Here is a 20,129-nt window from a genome sequence, read left to right on the forward strand (position 1 = left end):
TATAATTTATAATATCACACCTCTGTGGTTATTTTGTGTGTTCAATCAATATCAGCCTGATATTCTGCATGAGACATACGCTCTTCCTTTCTCATTTGATTGTTGTCATCTTGATTGTGGACAAATTCTCTAAATGGGCAGAAGTTTTTCCCTGTTCTCGAGAGAACACGAAGGTAGTTACTCGTTTTGATACCTCGTTATAATAATAATAATAATGATACATTTTATTTATAAGTGCCTTTCAAGGTACCTAAGAACACTGGACAGTAAAAAAGAAAAACAAACAATAAAAGCAGAACAATAAAATAACAATAAAATAATAAGAAATCAATAATAATTATTATTGTTATGGGGTTTCAAATGCCATAGACTCAGACAAGGGTACCCCTTTCACCTCAAAAGTCACACAAAACCTTTGTAAGTATCTCTAAACTAAACTGGTGTTTTCACATTCCTAAATCCTCTGGTATCGTAGAACGTACTAATCGAACATTGAAAGACAAATTAATTAAGGTCATGCAGGACACAGGTTTGGTTCTGTAATCCATAATTCATTCTGGCTGAAATTCGTGTGACACCAAGAAATTCTCCCCTGGAAGAAGGGAACTCCGGCTCCGGGTACCTCTGATTTGAAAATGCATATGGATGAGTATTCTGCAGCCCTTATAGATAAGTTGCATAAAATTTGTACCAAGGTCAATAATACAATATTATCTCCACCACACACCCCTTTCACGTGGGAGACAGGTGCTGGTGTGATTTTTTTAAAGTAATGATTTGGACAATTGGGAAAACAATATAATGGGCCTGCAGACATAGTCGCCATTACTTCTACTGCTGTTTTAACTGATCTTTTTCCACAGTGGATCCATGCCACTCGCTTGAAGAAGGCTCCATAAAGTTGTGTTACAATAACAAGTTTGCTGCTATTAACGCTTTTTGTGTCCCTATCTAGTCTCCCTCTGGCCAGTTTTCTCTCTCTCTCTCTATTTCTGAGCTCTACACAGATTCGACTGAGAATCCTCAAGACGTTGTGAACAAAGAGGGGAAGAGATCTTGCGCCCCATTTGGAACCAATCATCCTCACTACAACCATGACAGTCCTCATCACGGGTTTCGTGACTGCTTCATCTTTGCTCGGGGCAGGGTTACCCGCCCGAGCCTTCAGGACCACTTCATTGATCGGGGCAGGGTTACCCGCTCGAGCTGGACTTCGAGACAACATCTTCTGGACTAACTTCGCTAACTGGACTGCACAAGCGCACACCACACGAATGTGTTATGTCTTTCCTCTGATGCCGTTTTCTACTATTATTACATATCTCCATGCTCTGAAACTCTGTATTCTTACAGGACTCTGTTCTCACTATAGGTCGATATGCCTTCTAATTTCATTTTTCCCTCACTGTTTTAGAACAAATTACTCTGAAGGAAGTAGCGTGTATCTGGGAATTAAGAGGTTTTGAGTTTCTCTAAGCTCCGATGAGGTGGGACGAGGGCTGATTGGGCATGCCCGCCCTCTGAGTACCAATATACGTCAAGAAGGGCAAAGATTAACTCAGGATTAATTCTCGATGTAATCACATATATGATCATGAGGATGCTAGGATTTGATAATAGTGATACTATTATCAAAGGGGGGGATTGTTAGGTTTATATAAGTATTATTCTTCTTATTCTCATCTCATTATCTCTAGCCGCTTTATCCTTCTACAGGGTGGCAGGCAAGCTGGAGCCTATCCCAGCTGACTATGGGCGAAAGGCGGGGTACACCCTGGACAAGTCGCCAGGTCATCACAGGGCTGACACATAGACACAGACAACCATTCACACTCACATTCACACCTACGGTCAATTTAGAGTCACCAGTTAACCTAACCTGCATGTCTTTGGACTGTGGGGGAAACCGGAGCACCCGGAGGAAACCCACGCGGACACGGGGAGAACATGCAAACTCCGCACAGAAAGGCCCTCGCCGGCCCCAGGGCTCGAACCCAGGACCTTCTTGCTGTGAGGCGACAGCGCTAACCACTACACTACCGTGCCGCCCTCTTATTATTCTTATAAGTATTATTATTAAAATGGTGACAAAATTAAGAGTTAACTTAAGGTTCAGTTAAAAATGACCTTCTGTCTCGGCTGGACATTGTTTGGGAACATTTTGTTTATGAAATGTGTACTTTGAACAGAGAAGTGTCTGAAGGACCCACCAAGGTCTGTTTTAGTGTCAGATCGACTCACACACACTTTAATGTTGGATGTAATGGTAGCCTTATTGCTGAACAAAGAGTTAAGACTCTTATATTTGTATAGTATAGTTATAGTATACATTATTATAGTATATATTACTTATAGTATATTTTAGAGCTTTTTAAGATCCTTTATTATTTTGGACTATTGCATATACTATGGCAGTGATTTTAAACTGTTCCTGTAGCCTGACCTTCGTCCAGTGGAGAAGGAACACTTCTTTGTGAGACCAAACATAGTCTTTGTTTAAAACATTGTCGTAAAAACATCTCACGCGCTTTGACGTGCGTAAATGAAATTGCTGAAATATTATTTTGCTTATGATTGAAGGTTTCATTCACACACACATACATATGGAATTAAGATGTGATTTGCCGACCTAGCACATAGACACCTATCAAAATGATGTCACTCACTCACACCCTCCCATAGACACAAACACCCCCCCTCTGAGGTCACATACAAACACACACATTTGACAGACACAATAGCCGTTTGGAGAGATTATGATTTGTTATAAAAGGTGTTTGTAATCTTTCATCTTTGACGAAGTGACTGTGCGAATAAACCGGCATGTGAAACCTCTGGTTCCTTGTCTGTTTCTCTCGACCTGATCATTCTCGTCCCGGATCCGAGGGGACTCACGAAGGAATCTCGGGGTCTCTTTCTGGGTGAACCCAAACAACGTCACACGCGTGCCCTCCGTGCGTTTTTTGCACGTAGACCGGCCGTAGGAGCATGTACGGCCGGTTGTGACCGAGGCTTTCGACGAGCTTCATTTAAGTGCTCCGTACTCATTTGGTTTGATCGACATTTCCATTAAACATTAAAATCCTGATCAGTAATAATTACATGAACAATTAGTCTCATGCTGCAGTACTACACTGATAAGTGTTACAGTTAAATCATTATTTGTATGGTGGTAATTAATGACTAAAGAGCAAAAGAAAACATTAACAGTCTCATTTTAAACATCACTATAAGGTTACATATTTAAAAACAGTGTATAGAACACTGGTCTACAGCCAAAATGCTTCTGAAATATAGTCAAATTTTACTAGTTCTGGATCGCTGAGAACGAAAATGAAACTTAAAATTGTTCATTGGCTCGTTTTCAAGATTGGCTCTATGAATAAATCTATGAGTGGGTTTGGATAGTACTTACTTTTTTGGCAAAACAATGAATGATGCAATCTGAAGCCGGTATTGCATCATACATGACATTAGGTTATTCCTAGAAGTCACTGATGATGCATTCATAAGTCAACTGACATCACTCTGCTGAACAAACTGGTCTTATATCAGCTCAAAAAAAAAATTCATACAGTGCTATGCACTCGAGATCAAGTCTTTGCTTGACAAGAGATGCTCCGTTTCATGAACACAAGAGACAAGCTGCCAATAAATAAATAAAAACCCACTGCATACACACAGAATAAGGACTAAACCTATTCAGTAATTTTGTTCATAATACATTTTATTTATATAAAATTTTGGCTGATTTTCTAGTGTTACATAAAGAAAACAGGTGAAATATCATGTAAACCGACCATAAACACGAGACCTAGTTTTACAATTTATATTTAAAACATTACGATCTACACAATGTACATAAGTATAAAATTTAAAATCTTAAATATCTTGGAAGCCATAGCCAATCAGCTGATTAACTGTCACTTCTAATTCAACACACCAAATTTCATAATAGCCAACTTCATCTCTGAAGCAGACAACTTCTGAAAAATTGTTGACCAGTGTAACATGAACAATAAAGTTCAAAGTACAGGTCATTTTCAGTCAAAACTAATAACCATATTTAATTTGACAACTTTAAATCATGCAGTGTCTCTGAGTTAGTGCACCTGAAGGTCTTAAATGTAACTAAACAAGCAAACATCTTCCCACACTGTGAGCAGTGATACGGCTTCTCTCCTGTGTGAATGCGTTGGTGTCGCTGGAGAGTCCGCAGATGAGTAAAACTCTTCCCACACTGTGAGCAGTGATACGGCTTCTATCCTGTGTGAATGTGCTGGTGTGTTTGGAGAGCACTCTGCTGAGTAAAACTCTTCCCACACTGTGAGCAGTGATACGGCTTCTCTCCTGTGTGAAGGCGCTGGTGTAGTCGGAGATCACTCTGTTGAGTAAAACTCTTCCCACACCGTGAGCAGTGATACGGCTTCTCTCCTGTGTGAATGCGCTGGTGTCGTTGGAGAGTCCGCAGATGAGTAAAACTCTTCCCACACTGTGAGCAGTGATACGGCTTCTCTCCTGTGTGAATGCGCTGGTGTGTTTGGAGAGCACTCTGCTGAGTAAAACTCTTCCCACACTGTGAGCAGCGATACGGCTTCTCTCCTGTGTGAATGCGCTGGTGTCGTTGGAGAGCACTCTGTTGAGTAAAACTCTTCCCACACTGTGAGCAGTGATACGGCTTCTCTCCTGTGTGAATGCGCTGGTGTGTTTGGAGAGCACTCTGCTGAGTAAAACTCTTCCCACACTGTGAGCAGTGATACGGCTTCTCTCCTGTGTGAATGCGCTGGTGTAGTCGGAGATCACTCTGTTGAGTAAAACTCTTCCCACACTGTGAGCAGTGATACGGCTTCTCTCCTGTGTGAATGCGCTGGTGTGTTTGGAGAGCACTCTGCTGAGTAAAACTCTTCCCACACTGTGAGCAGTGAAACGGCTTCTCTCCTGTGTGAATGCGCTGGTGTCGTTGGAGAGCACTCTGACAAGTAAAACTCTTCCCACACTGTGAGCAGTGATACGGCTTCTCTCCTGTGTGAAGGCGCTGGTGTGTTTGGAGATTACTCTGCTGAGTAAAACTCTTCCCACACTGTGAGCAGTGATACGGCTTCTCTCCTGTGTGAATGCGCTGGTGTTGTCGGAGATGACTCTGACAAGTAAAACTCTTCCCACACTGTGAGCAGTGATACGGCTTCTCTCCTGTGTGAATGCGCTGGTGTTGTCGGAGATTACACTGTTCAGTAAAACTCTTCCCACACTGTGAGCAGTGATACGGCTTCTCTCTTGCGTGAACGCGCTGTTGTGTTTTGAGAGCACTCTGGTAAGTAAAATTCCTACCACGCTGTGAGCAGTGATGTGGATCTACTCCTGTGTGAATGCACTGGTGTGTCTTGAGTGCATTCTGATAACTAAAACTCTTTCCACAATCTGAGCAGTGGTGAATTTCCTTCTGTATATCATTATGGGAAGTATCAGAATGGATATCATCAGTTGATGTTGGTTGACGACTGGAGCATTTGGAGGGGATCTGAAGCTTATATTTAATCTCTCCTGATTCTCGCAGTCTCACGTACTCTTCATAGTGGCATCTCTGGATATGCTTGTCGAGGTAAATTGGAGATGCATCGGAACGAGGGCATGTGGAGCATGAAAAGACTTGCAGCAGAGCGTTCTTTACTTCTGGAGAAATGAAAGGACAAAAATAACAAATTGAACATGAAATGCAACAAGATTATAAAATATAACACTAACCCAATGTAAGGAGTGCTTTTACTGAAACTTAAGATTCTACATGAATTAAGACTGAGACAAAAACAAAAGGTTGCAGACTAAGACATAGCAGCCTCTAGCTTGGAATACTGGGAGATTCAATAAGGTCCTGGAACAGCAGCTATGCACAGCATTGGCCATAGCCCCATGGGTCTGAGCGACCAAAGGGGAGTTGTTGGTTCTTGTTGGACATCATGTCAAGTCGAGGTAATGGCAAGCCTAGCCTTATTTACATCTCATCCAGGATTGAGAAGGAAACTCAGCCCTCACATTCAAGGTTCTGAAAGATCCAAAAATGGGCCTTATTTATCAAACTGGATATGGATAGATTTATTTGCAAATAGTTTCTAGTAGCATTTACACAAGCAAATATGTATTTTCTATCTGGATTTTTTATATGGATTAGGTTGTCAAGTTTAAAACACATTAATTTCAATTACACACAAATTTCATGAAATTAAGTTTTGTGGGATTTTGTGAAGCCCAGTTGATTCATATTAATGTAATTGATGAAAGCAAGCCAACATCCATAAATTAAGACACATAACAATAGTCATTTAATTTAAATGTAGGCGTATTAAAAAAAAAAAAAAAAAAAAAAAAAAAAGGACACACTGCATCTGTTCAGATGGCATTCAAGTAGGTCTGCAGCAGTAGGAATTTCCTTACTGCAGTATTTGAAGAACGCCACGGTGTGATTTGTAGTAATAAAGCAACCAAACCTCCATGTGTTTAATTGTTCGTTAATTCATCAGACGCTATTTGTTCCTTAACATGTTGAAGTTCTTCAGCTGCAAGAGTTTAAAGTGCATATCCTGGACCAATTTATTTATTTATTTTTTTTATATATGAAAAGTATGTCCCTTTACACACTCATCCAGAAGGGTAATTTTGCACAAGACCATCTGTCAACAGCAGAAAAAAATAAAATAAAATGCGTCTGGAAAAATCCCAAGGGAGTCTGGAGCCAGATTCGTGACGTCACCTGCGGAAGCGCCAGCAGGCTGTGAGAGCTTGCATGGTTTCAGTGCACAGCCTGTGTAGAACAAGCGCTCCCATTTCTCTCTCATTGTCCGGGCTTTTGGGAAACAATGAGTACTAATCCCATCAAGACTGGTGTTGCTACACCCTCCTACGATACATCTGTTAACCATTTTAATAATTACACGATAACGAAGAAATTTGCAGAAAACCACCAGGTCATTTTCTCATAAACAAACCAGCGCTGACGTAGGATTCAGAGGGAGGCGTTCCGCACGCGACATCACGTAAATCAGTGTTTGCCGGGAAATTCAAATGCCAAGTTTTTCCAGAGGCGGACCAATTCACCTCAAATGGCTTGATTTCAACTGAATTTTTCTGGTATTGCGCAAGGTAAAAAAAATTTCAGAGAATGCAGAATGTTATAGATATTTAACCAAAGTTTAATATAAAATACGAGAATTACATTGATCTTGCTCATGAATTTACCCGTGATATACACTTTAAGGAGCTAAAATTTAACATAATTAAAAAGATAAGTTCTCCATGGTATGACTCTTGTGGAATTATTGAATTCCATAAAAATACTAAAATTGTTATTGCTTGATAACATAACCATCACATACGCTCCTGAAATAAAGCAAATGTGTTGCAATTGATTTTTATAATGGTTGATGGGTTTGAGTGACATCTGCATTATCCAATTAACAACTTCGCTTGGTTCAGACACACTGCATGTGTGTGTTCAACTCACTTCTTTCCAGCCAGCTTGTTATATTGCACTGAAGGTATTATAATGACGCCCCCCCCACCAGTGTTTCTGTAATATGGGGAGGTCTGATATTATCCTATATTATGTGTTTGCTGTGACAGGGCATCTCCCCCCCCCGATTTCTCCCCAATTTAGCCATGGCCAATTCCCACCCATCAGACTCCTCTCCAGTATCACATAACAGATACCAACCAGGGAGGGCTATCATGTTCTTCCTCCAAGACAAGAAACACCAGTTGACCACGTTTTACTCATACAATGTCGGGGGCTGCAAAGCACACTTGGACGAAAGCCCAATCCACTTACTTCCTATTAAATGTGCTCTCACACACCCATGACTGGCCAGTGTAACTGACAGGGCAAAGAAGAGAGAGCATGCCATCTCTCCCTCCCAGACAGCCCAGACAATTTTGCTCTCGAGCTTCCAACCACAGATGATTGTGGCGTCATCAGGATTTGAAAGTGGCATTATCTGGATGATGGGGAAGATGACGGAGACAACACTTTTCTGCTGTGCCACTCGGGATCCACAGGGCATGCATTTTATGCTACTTCTGGTTAAACTGGGCATGATGAATAAAACAACAATACCTTGTGGTTTACTATATACAGTGGTGCTTGAAAGTTTGTGAATCCTTTAGAATTTTCTATATTTCTGCATAAATATGACCGAAAACAACATCAGATTTTCACACAAGTCCTAAAAGTAGATAAAGAGAACCTACTTAAACAAGTGAGACAACAATATTATACTTGGTCATTTATTTATTGAGGAAAGCGATCCAATATTACATATCTGTGAGTGGCAAAAAAGTATGTGAACCTCTAGGATTAGCAGTTAATTTGAAGGTGAAATTAGAGAGTCAGGTGTTTTCAATCAATGGGATGACAATCAGGTGTGAGTGGGCACCCTGTTTTATTTAAAAAACAGGGATATATTAAAGTCTGACCTTCACAACACATGTTTGTGGAAGTGTATCATGGCACGAACAAAGGAGATTTCTGAGGACCTCAGAAAAAGCATTGTTGATGCTCATCAGGCTGGAAAAGGTTACAAAACCGTCTCTAAAGAGTTTGGACTCCACCAATCCACAGTCAGACAGATTGTGTAAAAGTAGAGGAAATTCAAGACCGTTGTTACCCTCCCCAGGAGTGGTCAACCAACAGAGATCACTCCAAGAGCAAGGCGTGTAATAGTCGGCGAAGTCACAAAGGACCCCAGAGTAACTTCTAAGCAACTGAAGGCCTCTCTCACATCGGCTAAATGTTACTGTTCATGAGTCCACCATCAGGAGAACACAGAACAACAATGGTGTGCATGGTAGGGCTGCAAGGAGAAAGCCACTGCTCTCCAAAAAGAACATTGCTGCTCGTCTGCAGTTTGCTAAAGATCATGTGGACAAGCCAGAAAGCTATTGGAAAAAAAGTTTTGTGGATGGATGAGAACAAAATAGAACTTTTTGGTTTAAATGAAAAGCGTTATGTTTGGAGAAAGGAAAACACTGCATTCCAGCATAAGAACCTTATCCCATCTGTGAAACATGGTGGTGGTGGTGGTGGTATCATGGTTTGGGCCTGTTTTGATGCATCTGGGCCAGGACAGCTCGCCATCATTGATGGAACAATGAATTCTCAATTATACCAGTGAATTCTAAAGGAAAATCTCAGGACATCTGTCCATGAACTGACACTCAATAGAAGGTGGGTCATGCAGCCGACCCTAAGCACACAAGTTGTTCTACCAAAGAATGTCTCGTCTCGTCTCGTCTTCTTCCGCTTATCCAGGACCGGGTCGCGGAGGCAGCAGTCTAAGCATGGAAGCCCAAACTTCCCTTTCCCCAGACACCTCGGCCAGCTCCTCGGGAAGAACACCGAGGCGTTCCCAGGCCAGCCGAGAGACATAGTCCCTCCAGCGTGTCCTGGGTCTTCCCCGGGGCCTCCTCCCGGGGGGACATGCCTGGAACACCTCCCCAGGGAGGCGTCCAGGAGGCATCCGAAAAAGATGCCCGAGCCACCTCAGCTGGTTCCTCTCGATGTGGAGGAGCAGCGGCTCTACTCTGAGCTCCTCCCGAGTGACTGTGCTTCTCACCCTATCTCTAAGGGAGCGCCCAGCCACCCTGCGAAGGAAACTCATTTCAGCCGCTTGTATCCGCGATCTTGTTCTTTCTGTCATTACCCAAAGCTCATGACCATAGGTGAGAGTCGGAACGTAGATCGACTGGTAAATTGAGAGCTTCGCCTTTTGGCTCAGCTCCTTCTTCACCACGACGGACCGGTAAAGCGACCGCATCACTGCGGAGGCTGCACCGATCCGCCTGTCGATCTCACGCTCCATCCTTCCCTCACTCGTGAACAAGATCCCAAGATACTTAAACTCCTCCACTTGAGGCAGGACTTCTCCACCAACCTGGAGAGGGCAAGCCACCCTTTTCCGGTCGAGAACCATGGCCTCGGACTTGGAGGTGCTGATTCTCATCCCAGCCGCTTCACACTCGACTGCAAACCGCCCCAGTGCATGCTGAAGGTCCTGGTTTGAAGAAGCCAACAGGACAACATCATCCGCAAAAAGCAGAGATGAAATCCTGTGGTTCCCAAACAGGATTCCTTCCGGCCCCTGGCTGCGCCTAGAAATTCTGTCCATAAAAATTATGAACAGAACCGGTGACAACGGGCAGCCCTGACGGAGTCCAACATGCACTGGGAACAGGTCTGACTTACTGCCGGCAATGCGAACCAGACTCCTGCTCTGTTCATACAGGGACCGGACAGCCCTTAGCAAAGAGCCCCGAACCCCATACTCCCGAAGCACCCCCCACAGAATACCACGGGGGACACGGTCGAATGCCTTCTCCAGATCCACAAAGCACATGTGGACTGGTTGGGCAAACTCCCATGAACCCTCGAGCACCCTATGAAGGGTATAGAGCTGGTCCAGTGTTCCGCGACCAGGACGAAAACCGCATTGTTCCTCCTGGATCTGAGGTTCGACTATTGGTCGAATTCTCCTCTCCAGTACCCTGGAGTAAACTTTCCCTGGGAGGCTGAGAAGTGTGATTCCCCTGTAATTGGAGCACACTCTCCGGTCCCCTTTCTTAAAAAGAGGGACCACCACCCCAGTCTGCCACTCCAGAGGCACTGTCCCCGACCGCCACGCGATGTTGCAGAGGCGTGTCAACCAAGACAGCCCCACAACATCCAGAGACTTGAGATACTCAGGGCGGATCTCATCCACCCCCGGTGCCTTGCCACCGAGGAGCTTGCAAACTACCTCAGTGACTTCGGCTTGGGTAATGGACGAGTCCACCTCTGAGTCATCAGCCTCAGTCTCCTCAGTGGAAGACATGACGGTGGGATTGAGGAGATCCTCAAAGTATTCCTTCCACCGCCCGACAATGTCCCCAGTCGAGGTCAACAGCTCCCCACCCGCACTGTAAACAGTGTAGGCAGAGTACTGCTTCCCCCTCCTGAGGCGCCGGACGGTCTGCCAGAATTTCTTCGAAGCCGACCGATAGTCCTTCTCCATGGCCTCCCCGAACTCCTCCCAGTTCCGAGTTTTTGCCTCCGCAACTGCCCGAGCTGCAGCGCGCCTGGCCTGCCGATACCCGTCGGCTGCCTCAGGAGTCCCGGAGGTCAACATGGCCCGATAGGACTCCTTCTTCAGCTTGACGGCATCCCTTACTTCCGGTGTCCACCACCGGGTTCGGGGATTGCCGCCACGACAGGCACCGGAGACCTTGCGGCCACAGCTCCGAACAGCTGCATCCACAATGGAGGTAGAGAACATGGTCCACTCAGACTCAATGTCCCCCGCCTCCCTCGGAAGCTGGGAAAAGCTCTCCCGGAGGTGGGAGTTAAAGACCTCCCCAACAGAGTGCTCGGCCAGACGTTCCCAGCAGACCCTCACCATACGTTTGGGCCTGCCAGGTCTGTCCAGCTTCCTCCTCCGCCAGCGGATCCAACTCACCACCAGGTGGTGATCAGTTGACAACTCAGCCCCTCTCTTCACCCGAGTGTCCAAGACATAGGGTCGGAGATCAGATGACACGACTACAAAGTCGATCATCGACCTCCGACCTAAGGTGTCCTGGTGCCACGTGCACTTATGGACACCCCTATGCTCGAACATGGTGTTCGTTATGGACAAACTGTGACTAGCACAGAAGTCCAATAACAAAACACCACTCGGGTTCAGATCGGGGAGGCCGTTCCTCCCAACCACGCCCCTCCAGGTGTCACTGTCATCGCCCACGTGAGCATTGAAGTCCCCCAGTAGCACAATGGAGTCCCCAGTCTGAGCACCCCTCAGTACCTCTCCCAGGGACTCCAAGAAGGCCGGATACTCTATACTGCTATTTGGCCCGTAGGCACAAACAACAGCAAGAGCCCTCTCCCCAATCCGAAGGCGCAGAGAGGCGACCCTCTCGTTCACTGGGGTAAACTCCAACACATGGCGGCTGAGCTGGGGAGCTATAAGGAAGCCCACACCAGCCCGCCGCCGCTCACCACGGGCGACTCCAGAGAAGTGGAAAGTCCAGCCCCTCTCGAGGAGCTGGGTTCCAGAGCCCAAGCTGTGCGTGGAGGTGAGCCCGACTATCTCTAGCCGGTACCTCTCAACCTCCCGCACAAGCTCAGGCTCCTTCCCCCCCAGCGAAGTGACATTCCATGTCCCAACAGCCAGCCGCTGTGTCCGGGGATCAGGTCGTCGAGGCCCCTGCCTTCGACTGCCACCCAATCCACACTGCACCAAACCCCTACTGCTACCTCTGTGGGTGGTGAACCCACAGGAGGTCGGGCCCACGTCACCTCTTCGGGCTGAGCCCGGCCGGGCCCCATGGGCAAAGGCCCGGCCACCAAGCGCTCGCATACGAGCCCCAACCCCGGGCCTGGCTCCAGGGTGGGGCCCCGGCTGCGTCCTACCGGGCGACGTCACGGTCCTGGATTTTTTCTCCATAGGGGTTTTTTGGTGAACTGCTCTTGGTCTGGCCTGTCACCTAGGACCTGTCTGCCTTGGGAAACCCTAACAGGGGCATAATGCCCCCGACAACATAGCTCCTAGGATCATTCAAGCACACAAGAACTGCCACCTTATTGTGGTGGAGGGGTTTGTGTGTGCTTGAATGACCAAAGAATGGTTAAAGAAAAAAGTTAATGTTTTGGAATGGGCAAGTCAAAGTCCTGACCTTAATCCAATCAAAATGTTGTGGAAGGACCTGAAGCGAGCAGTTCATGTTAGGAAACCCACCAACATCCCAGAGTTGAAGCTGTTCTGTATGGAGGAACGGGCTAAAATTCCTCCAAGCCGGTGTGCAGGACTGATCAACAGTTACCGCAAACGTTTAGTTGCAGTTATTGCTGCACAAGGGGGTCACACCAGATACTGAAAGCAAAGGTTCACATACTTTTGCCACTCACAGATATGTAATATTGGATCATTTCTCTCAATAAATAAATGACCAAGTATAATATTTTTGTCTCATTTGTTTAACTGGATTCTCTTTATCTACTTTTAGGACTTGGGTGAAAATCTGATGATGTTTTAGGTCATATTTATGCAGAAATATAGAAAATTCTAAAGGGTTCACAAACTTTCAAGCAACACTGTAGTCAGTTTCGCAATAGCAAGATATGCAGTGGGCGGACTTCACGTGTCTCAAAGGAAGCTGATAGACTTCACCCTCTCTGGTTGATCACGGTCATATGATCGAGAAGACCTACCTGGTTAGTGTAACAGGCCAAAATGAGTTCTCTGAGGAATACTCTAGTTATTGCAGACTGCATTGTACAACAGCTTTCATCCCAGAAACACTGGTAGGCTCAGAAACGTCACGAAATGATGCAGAAAATAACCTCTATAACCTCTTAGACAAAAGTAACACCTTGCTGTCTGGTTGTTCCTGTAGGTGCAGGACTGAGTTCTCTGGTGTATTCCTCTTCATACCACACCAAGAGCTCCTGTCCTGGGTTAATGGATCGACAGCAACGATACAGAATTCCCCCTTGATACTCAAATGCCACAAGATTTTGTTCTTCTTCATTACGGGCACAATTCACATACCTAAAAGAGTGAGGCAACGTTTCAGAAAAAGGTAAAAATCAGATCAGAGTTACAGACTTGGAGAAAGCATGGTGGAGATATCAATGACATGAAGATAAAGTTCTTCCAACAAAAGAGGAGCTGTAAAATCAAATCACTAAAATGACCCAACAGCTGGTGTACTGCTCACCTCATCCAATTCACATGCATCTCTCTTTTGGCATTGATGTATTCTTCACACTGCATGCTCCTGTATACCTGTAAAAAAAAAAAAAAAAAAAAAATCACATTTACTTTTTTTTTTATTACATGAAATCAATACAGTGGGGCAAAAAAGTATTTAGTCAGCCACCAATTGTGCAAGTTCTCCCACTTAAAAAGATGAGAGGCCTGTAATTTTCATCATAGGTACACTTCAACTATGAGAGACAGAATGGGGGAAAGAATCCAGGAAATCACATTGTAGGATTTTTAATGAATTAATTGGTAAATTCCTCAGTAAAATAAGTATTTGGTTACCTACAAACAAGCAAGATTTCTGGCTCTCACAGACCTGTAACTTCTTTAAGAGGCTCCTCTGTCCTCCACTCGTTATCAGTATAAAAGACACCTGTCCACAACCTCAAACAGTCACACTCCAAACTCCACTATGGCCAAGACCAAAGAGCTGTCAAAGGACACCAGAAACAAAATTGTAGGCCTGCCCCAGGCTGGGAAGACTGAATCTGCAATAGGTAAGCAGCTTGGTGTGAAGAAATCAACTGTGGGAGCAATTATTAGAAAATGGAAGACATGCAAGACCACTGATAATCTCCCTCGATCTGGGGCTCCACGCAAGATCTCACCCCGTGGGGTCAAAATAATCACAAGAACGGTGAGCAAAAATCCCAGAACCACACGGGGGGGACCTAGTGAATGACCCGCAGAGAGCTGGGACCAAAGTAACAAAGGCTACCATCAGTAACACACTACGCCACCAGGGACTCAAATCCTGCAGTGCCAGACGTGTCCCCCTGCTTAAGCCAGTACATGTCCAGGCCCATCTGAAGTTTGCCAGAGAGCATTTGGATGATCCAGAAGAGGATTGGGAGAATGTCATATCGTCAGATGAAACCAAAATAGAACTTTTGGTAAAAACTCAAATTGTTGTGTTTGGAGGAGAAAGAATGCTGAGTTGCATCCAAAGAACACCATACCTACTGTGAAGCATGGGGGTGGCAGTGTCCTTATGTGGGGCTGCATGAGTGCTGCTGGTGTCGGGGAGCTGCATTTCATTGATGGCATCATGAATTCACAGATGTATTGCTCGATACTGAAAGAGAAGATGCTACCATCACTCTGTGCCCTTGGTCATCGTGCACTTTTCCAACATGACAACGATCCTAAACACACATCTAAGGCCACTGTTGGATTTCTGAAGAAGAACAGGGTGAACGTGATTCAGTGGCCAAGTATGTCTCCTGATCTGAACCCAATCGAACACCTATGGGGAGTTCTGAAGAGACAAGTTGAGCATCGCGCTCCATCCAGCATCCGGTCACTAAAAGAGGTCATTGTTGAAGAATGGAGAAAGACTGATGTTGCAAAATGTCGCCAACTTGTTCATTCCATGCCTAGAAGACTTGGGGTTGTCATTAAAAATCATGGAGGCCACAGAAAGTACTAGATGTAGTCGTAGTTTTTGTTGTGGGGTGTACTCATTTTTACACCACCTTAATTTGAGTAAAACTGAAAAATGTGTAATCTAAGTGTGGCAGCGGGGGCATGGTCAAGTGCCGGTCTGTGACAGGAGGGCGGAGTCAGGGAAGGTAAGTGGCAGAATCACTACACCTGACGGCAATTAACCTGTGTTTGTGTGTGTCTTCCCAGTGACCGCGCCCTATTTAGGGAGGTAGACCGAGCAGAGGAGCTGACCCCGAAACCAGATGCCGGTTGTGTGCGCGCGCGCATCTGTGTGAAGCATATTGTTAGACTGAAAAGTGTGGCAATAAAAGCCTTAATTTACAAACGTGATCTCTGTCCTGCCGTCCTCTGTGCTCCACCCCTAGTCGAAACCGTTACAGTGGTGCCGAAACCTGGGAGAGTGGAGCGCCAGCCGATCAGCCCCATGGAGTCCTCCCCGTTCACTGACCTGGTCCACGCCCTCGCCACGGCCCAGCAAAGCCAGCACCAGGCGCTCGTCATCCTCCGGAAGGAACAAGAGCGACGCTTCGAGGCCCTGGTGCTGGCCCAACAAGAAGACCGAGAGGCGTTCCGGCACCTCCTCGCATCGGCGGGGTCCACCAGCGCTCCTACCGCAGGCCCGTCTCCCCTCACAGTCACCAAGATGGGCCCGCAGGATGACCCCGAGGCGTTCATCACGCTCTTGGAGCAAGTCGCAGAAGCCTCGGGGTGGCCGATGGAGCAGCGCGCCTCCTCCCCCTGCTAACGGGAGAGGCGCAGCTGGCAGCGCGCCTCCTCCCCCTGCTAACGGGAGAGGCGCAGCTGGCAGCGCTACAGCTCCCCACCGACCGCCGGCTGGCCTACGCGGACCTCCGCCGGGCCGTCCTCCAGCGCATGGGGCGCACCCCAGAACAGCAGCGCCAGCGCTTCCGCGCATTGCGCTTGGATGAAGTCAACCGGCCGTTCGCGTTTGGCCAGCTGCTCCGGGACACCTGCTGGCGGTGGTTGAGGGCCGACAACCGTGACGCCGAGGGAATCATCGACCAGGTGGTGCTGGAACAGTTCATCGAGCGCTTGCCAGCAGGAACGGCGGAGTGGGTCCAGTGCCACCGCCTGGCGTCGCTGGATCAGGCAGTCGAGCTGGCGGAGGACCATTTGGCGGCTGTCCCGGCGGCAGGACAGCAGACGGCATCTTCCCTTCTCTCTCTCCCCCTCCTCTTGTGTCCCGTCCTTGCCCCATTCCCCCACCGCGGAGGCGGGGGCCGGCCCACCGCGGAGGCGGGGGCCGGCCCGCCGCACCCGCGGTGCCCTCCTGTTTCTCCCTTCTCTGCCTGTCTCTCACCCCCCCCTCAGGTGAGTGAGCCCCAGAACACCGGTGCAGAGGGAAAGCCCGGGCCGGTTTGCTGGCGCTGCGGGGAGCCGGGCCACTTTCAACAGCAGTGCACGGCGATGGAAGTGGGCGCGGTGGTTCGGATCCCCGACACGCCAGAGGCCGCCCTCAATCGGGCCGGAGCGTATCGCATACCGGCGAGTATCCAAGGGGATACATATCAGGCGTTGGTGGATTCTGGCTGTAATCAGACCTCAATTCACCAAAGCCTGGTGCAAAACGAGGCATTGGGGGGAGCACAGGGGGTGAAGGTGTTGTGTGTGCACGGGGATGTTCACAGCTACCCTTTGGTGCCGGTCCACATTTTTTTCAGAGGGGAAAAAGGTATAGTGAAGGCGGCGGTTAATCCTCACCTTACCCACTCTTTGATTTTGGGGACTGATTGGCCAGGATTTCAGGATTTAATGACGCACTCAGTCAAGAGTGGGTCCTGCCATGTAACGGGGGGAGGGCCCAGTGTCGCTTTGGCGGGAGCAGCCGTCACAGAGCCGTCTGCGTCATCTCCGCGTCAGAGTGACGAGCCGCTGGCCCCTCCTCTCACTATTGGGGAATCCCTCGCAGATTTCCCATTACAGCAATCGCGGGACGAGACTCTGCGATATGCGTTTGATCAAGTGAGAGTAATCGATGGTCAAACGCTCCAGCCGAACGCCACCCCGTCCTTCCCCTACTTCGCGATTATGAAGGATAGGTTATACCGAGTGACGCAGGACACTCAAACTAAAGAGCAAGTCACGCAGCTTTTGATTCCGAAGAGCCGCCGGGAATTGGTATTCCAGGCGGCTCAATTTAATCCCATGGCTGGACACTTGGGGCAGGATAAGACACTAGCCCAAATAATGGCCCGATTCTATTGGCCGGGGATTCGCGGCGATGTTCGTAGGTGGTGTACGGCATGCCGCGAATGCCAGTTAGTAAATCCAGCGGCCATTCCAAAAGCACCTTTGTGCCCTCTTCCATTGATCGAGACCCCGTTTGAAAGAATTGGGATGGATCTCGTCGGGCCATTAGATCGGTCAGCACGGGGGTACCGCTTTATATTAGTTCTGGTGGACTATGCAACGCGATACCCAGAAGCAGTGCCTCTGCGCAATATCTCAGCACGCAGTATTGCAGAGGCACTCTTCCGCGTCATCTCCCGAGTCGGAATCCCGAAAGAGATCTGACTGATCTGAATGATCAAGGCATTACATTTGTGTCACGGACACTGCGCAAACTGTATGGGTTATTGGGGATTAAGCCGATCCGCACCAGTGTGTATCACCCACAAACGGACGGTTTAGTGGAACGGTTCAATCGCACCCTCAAAAATATCATTTAAAAAATTCGTAAGTGAGGACACACGTAATTGGGATAAGTGGCTCGAGCCCTTGTTGCTCTCAGTGCGAGAGGTTCCCCAAGCCTCCACGGGGTTCTCCCCGTTCGAATTATTACATGGGCGTAAGCCACGCGGCATCCTAGACCTGCTGCAGGAAAATTGGGAGGAGGGACCTTCACAAAGCAAGAACGAAATTCAATACGTTATGGACCTGCACGCAAAACTCCACACGCTCACCCACCTAACCCAGGAGAATTTGCGGCAGGCCCAGGAATGGCAAGCCCGCCTGTACAACAAGGGTACGTGCCTTAGGGAGTTCACCCAGAGAGATAAAGTACTCGTACTGTTGCCCACTTCGAGCTCCAAATTGATCGCCAAGTGGCAAGGACCCTTTGAGGTCACACAGCGAGTCGGGGACGTCGACTACAAGGTAAGGCGAATGGACAGGGGTGGGGTGCTACAAATTTACCACCTCAATCTGCTTAAACTCTGGAAGGAGGAGGTCCCCGTGGCGTTGGTGTCGGTGGTTCCGGAGAAGGCGGAGCTGGGGCCGGAGGTTCAAAAAGGGGCATCGACATCACGTACCCCTCCGGTCCCCTGTGGAGACCACCTCTCCCCGACCCAGCTCACGGAGGTCACCCAGTTGCAGACCGAGTTTACGGATGTGTTCTCGCCCCTGCCCGGTCGCACTAACCTCATACAGCACCACATAGAGATGCCCCCGGGGGTAGTAGTGCGTAGCCGCCCTTACAGACTACCCGAACACACAAAAAAAGGTGGTTCGGGAAGAACTCGAGACCATGCTCGAAATGGGCATCGTCGAGGAGTCCCACAGTGACTGGAGCAGCCTGGTGGTCTTGGTACCCAAGGCCGACGGGTCGGTCCGGTTCTGTGTGGACTACAGAAAAGTCAACGCGGTGTCTAAATTCGATGAGTTGCTCGATCGACTCGACACTGCTCGCTTTTATTCGACACTGGATTTGACGAAGGAATATGGGCAGATCCCCTTGACTCCCCTATCCCGAGAAAAAACAGCCTTTTCCACACCGTTTGGTTTACACCAATGTGTCACCCTTCCGTTTGGGCTGTTTGGGGCGCCCGCTACATTTCAGCGGCTGATGGATAGAGTCCTCCGCCCCCACGCCACTTATGCGGCCGCATATCTAGATATCATCTATAGTAATGACTGGCCGAGGCACCTTGAACATCTAAGGGCCGTCCTTAGGTCCTTAGGGGCTCACAGCCAACCCAAAGAAGTGTGCGATTGGGCGGGTGGAAGTACGGTATCTGGGATTCCACTTGGGCAACGGGCAGGTGCGTCCCCAAATTAATAAGATGGCAGCGATTGTGGCCTGCCTGAGGCCCAAGACCAAAAAGGGGGTGAGACAGTTCCTGGGGCTGGCTGGCGATTACTGTAGGTTTATACCCAATTATTCGGACGTCACCAGCCCGCTGACTGATCTCACTAAAAAGGGGGCCCCAGATCCAGTCCAGTGGACGGAGCAATGCCAGCGGGCTTTTTCAGAGGTAAAGGCTGCACTGTGTGGGGGGCCACTTTTACACTCCCCTGACTTTTCTCTCCCCTTTATGTTGCAGACCGATGCGTCGGACAGAGGGCTGGGGGCAGTTTTGTCCCAGGAGGTGGAGGGGGAGGACCGCCCCGTCCTCTACATCAGTAGGAAGCTGTCAGTGCGTGAGGGGCGCTATAGCACCATTGAAAAGGAGTGCCTGGCGATCAAGTGGGCGGTCCTCGCCCTCCGTTACTACCTGCTGGGGCGCCCTTTCACCCTCTGTTCGGACCACGCGCCTCTCCAGTGGCTCCACCGCATGAAAGATGCCAACGCGTGGATCACCCGTTGGTATCTGGCACTCCAACCCTTCAATTTTAAGGTGGTCCACAGGCCGGGGGCACAGATAGTCGTGGCAGACTTCCTCTCCCGTCGGGGGGGAGAGAGTCAGCTGCGGGCCGGACAGCCACCCGCATTCATTCCATGCCTAGAAGACTTGGGGTTGTCATTAAAAATCATGGAGGCCACAGAAAGTACTAGATGTAGTCGTAGTTTTTGTTGTGGGGTGTACTCATTTTTACACCACCTTAATTTGAGTAAAACTGAAAAATGTGTAATCTAAGTGTGGCAGCGGGGGCGTGGTCAAGCGCCCGTCTGTGACAGGAGGGCGGAGTCAGGGAAGGTAAGTGGCAGAATCACTACAC

At 48.1% G+C, this 20,129-nt stretch overlaps 1 protein-coding gene across 1 annotated transcript in view; it reads right to left on the reverse strand.

The window, feature by feature from the left end:
* Positions 1 to 3,751: 3,751 nt before the first annotated feature.
* Positions 3,752 to 20,129, reverse strand: part of LOC132883318 (histone-lysine N-methyltransferase PRDM9-like) — an 83,990-nt gene continuing 67,612 nt past the window's right edge. The window contains exons 15-17 of the mRNA XM_060916777.1: positions 13,738 to 13,805; positions 13,390 to 13,568; positions 3,752 to 5,670 (exon numbers count right to left, since the gene is read on the reverse strand). Of these exons, the coding sequence (XP_060772760.1) occupies positions 4,262 to 5,670; positions 13,390 to 13,568; positions 13,738 to 13,805 (1,656 nt within the window). The 3' untranslated portion in view covers positions 3,752 to 4,261. The remainder of the gene's footprint in view (positions 5,671 to 13,389; positions 13,569 to 13,737; positions 13,806 to 20,129) is intronic.

This window comes from Neoarius graeffei, chromosome 1, assembly GCF_027579695.1.
Source record: "Neoarius graeffei isolate fNeoGra1 chromosome 1, fNeoGra1.pri, whole genome shotgun sequence".
Taxonomy (NCBI): Eukaryota; Metazoa; Chordata; class Actinopteri; order Siluriformes; family Ariidae; genus Neoarius; species Neoarius graeffei.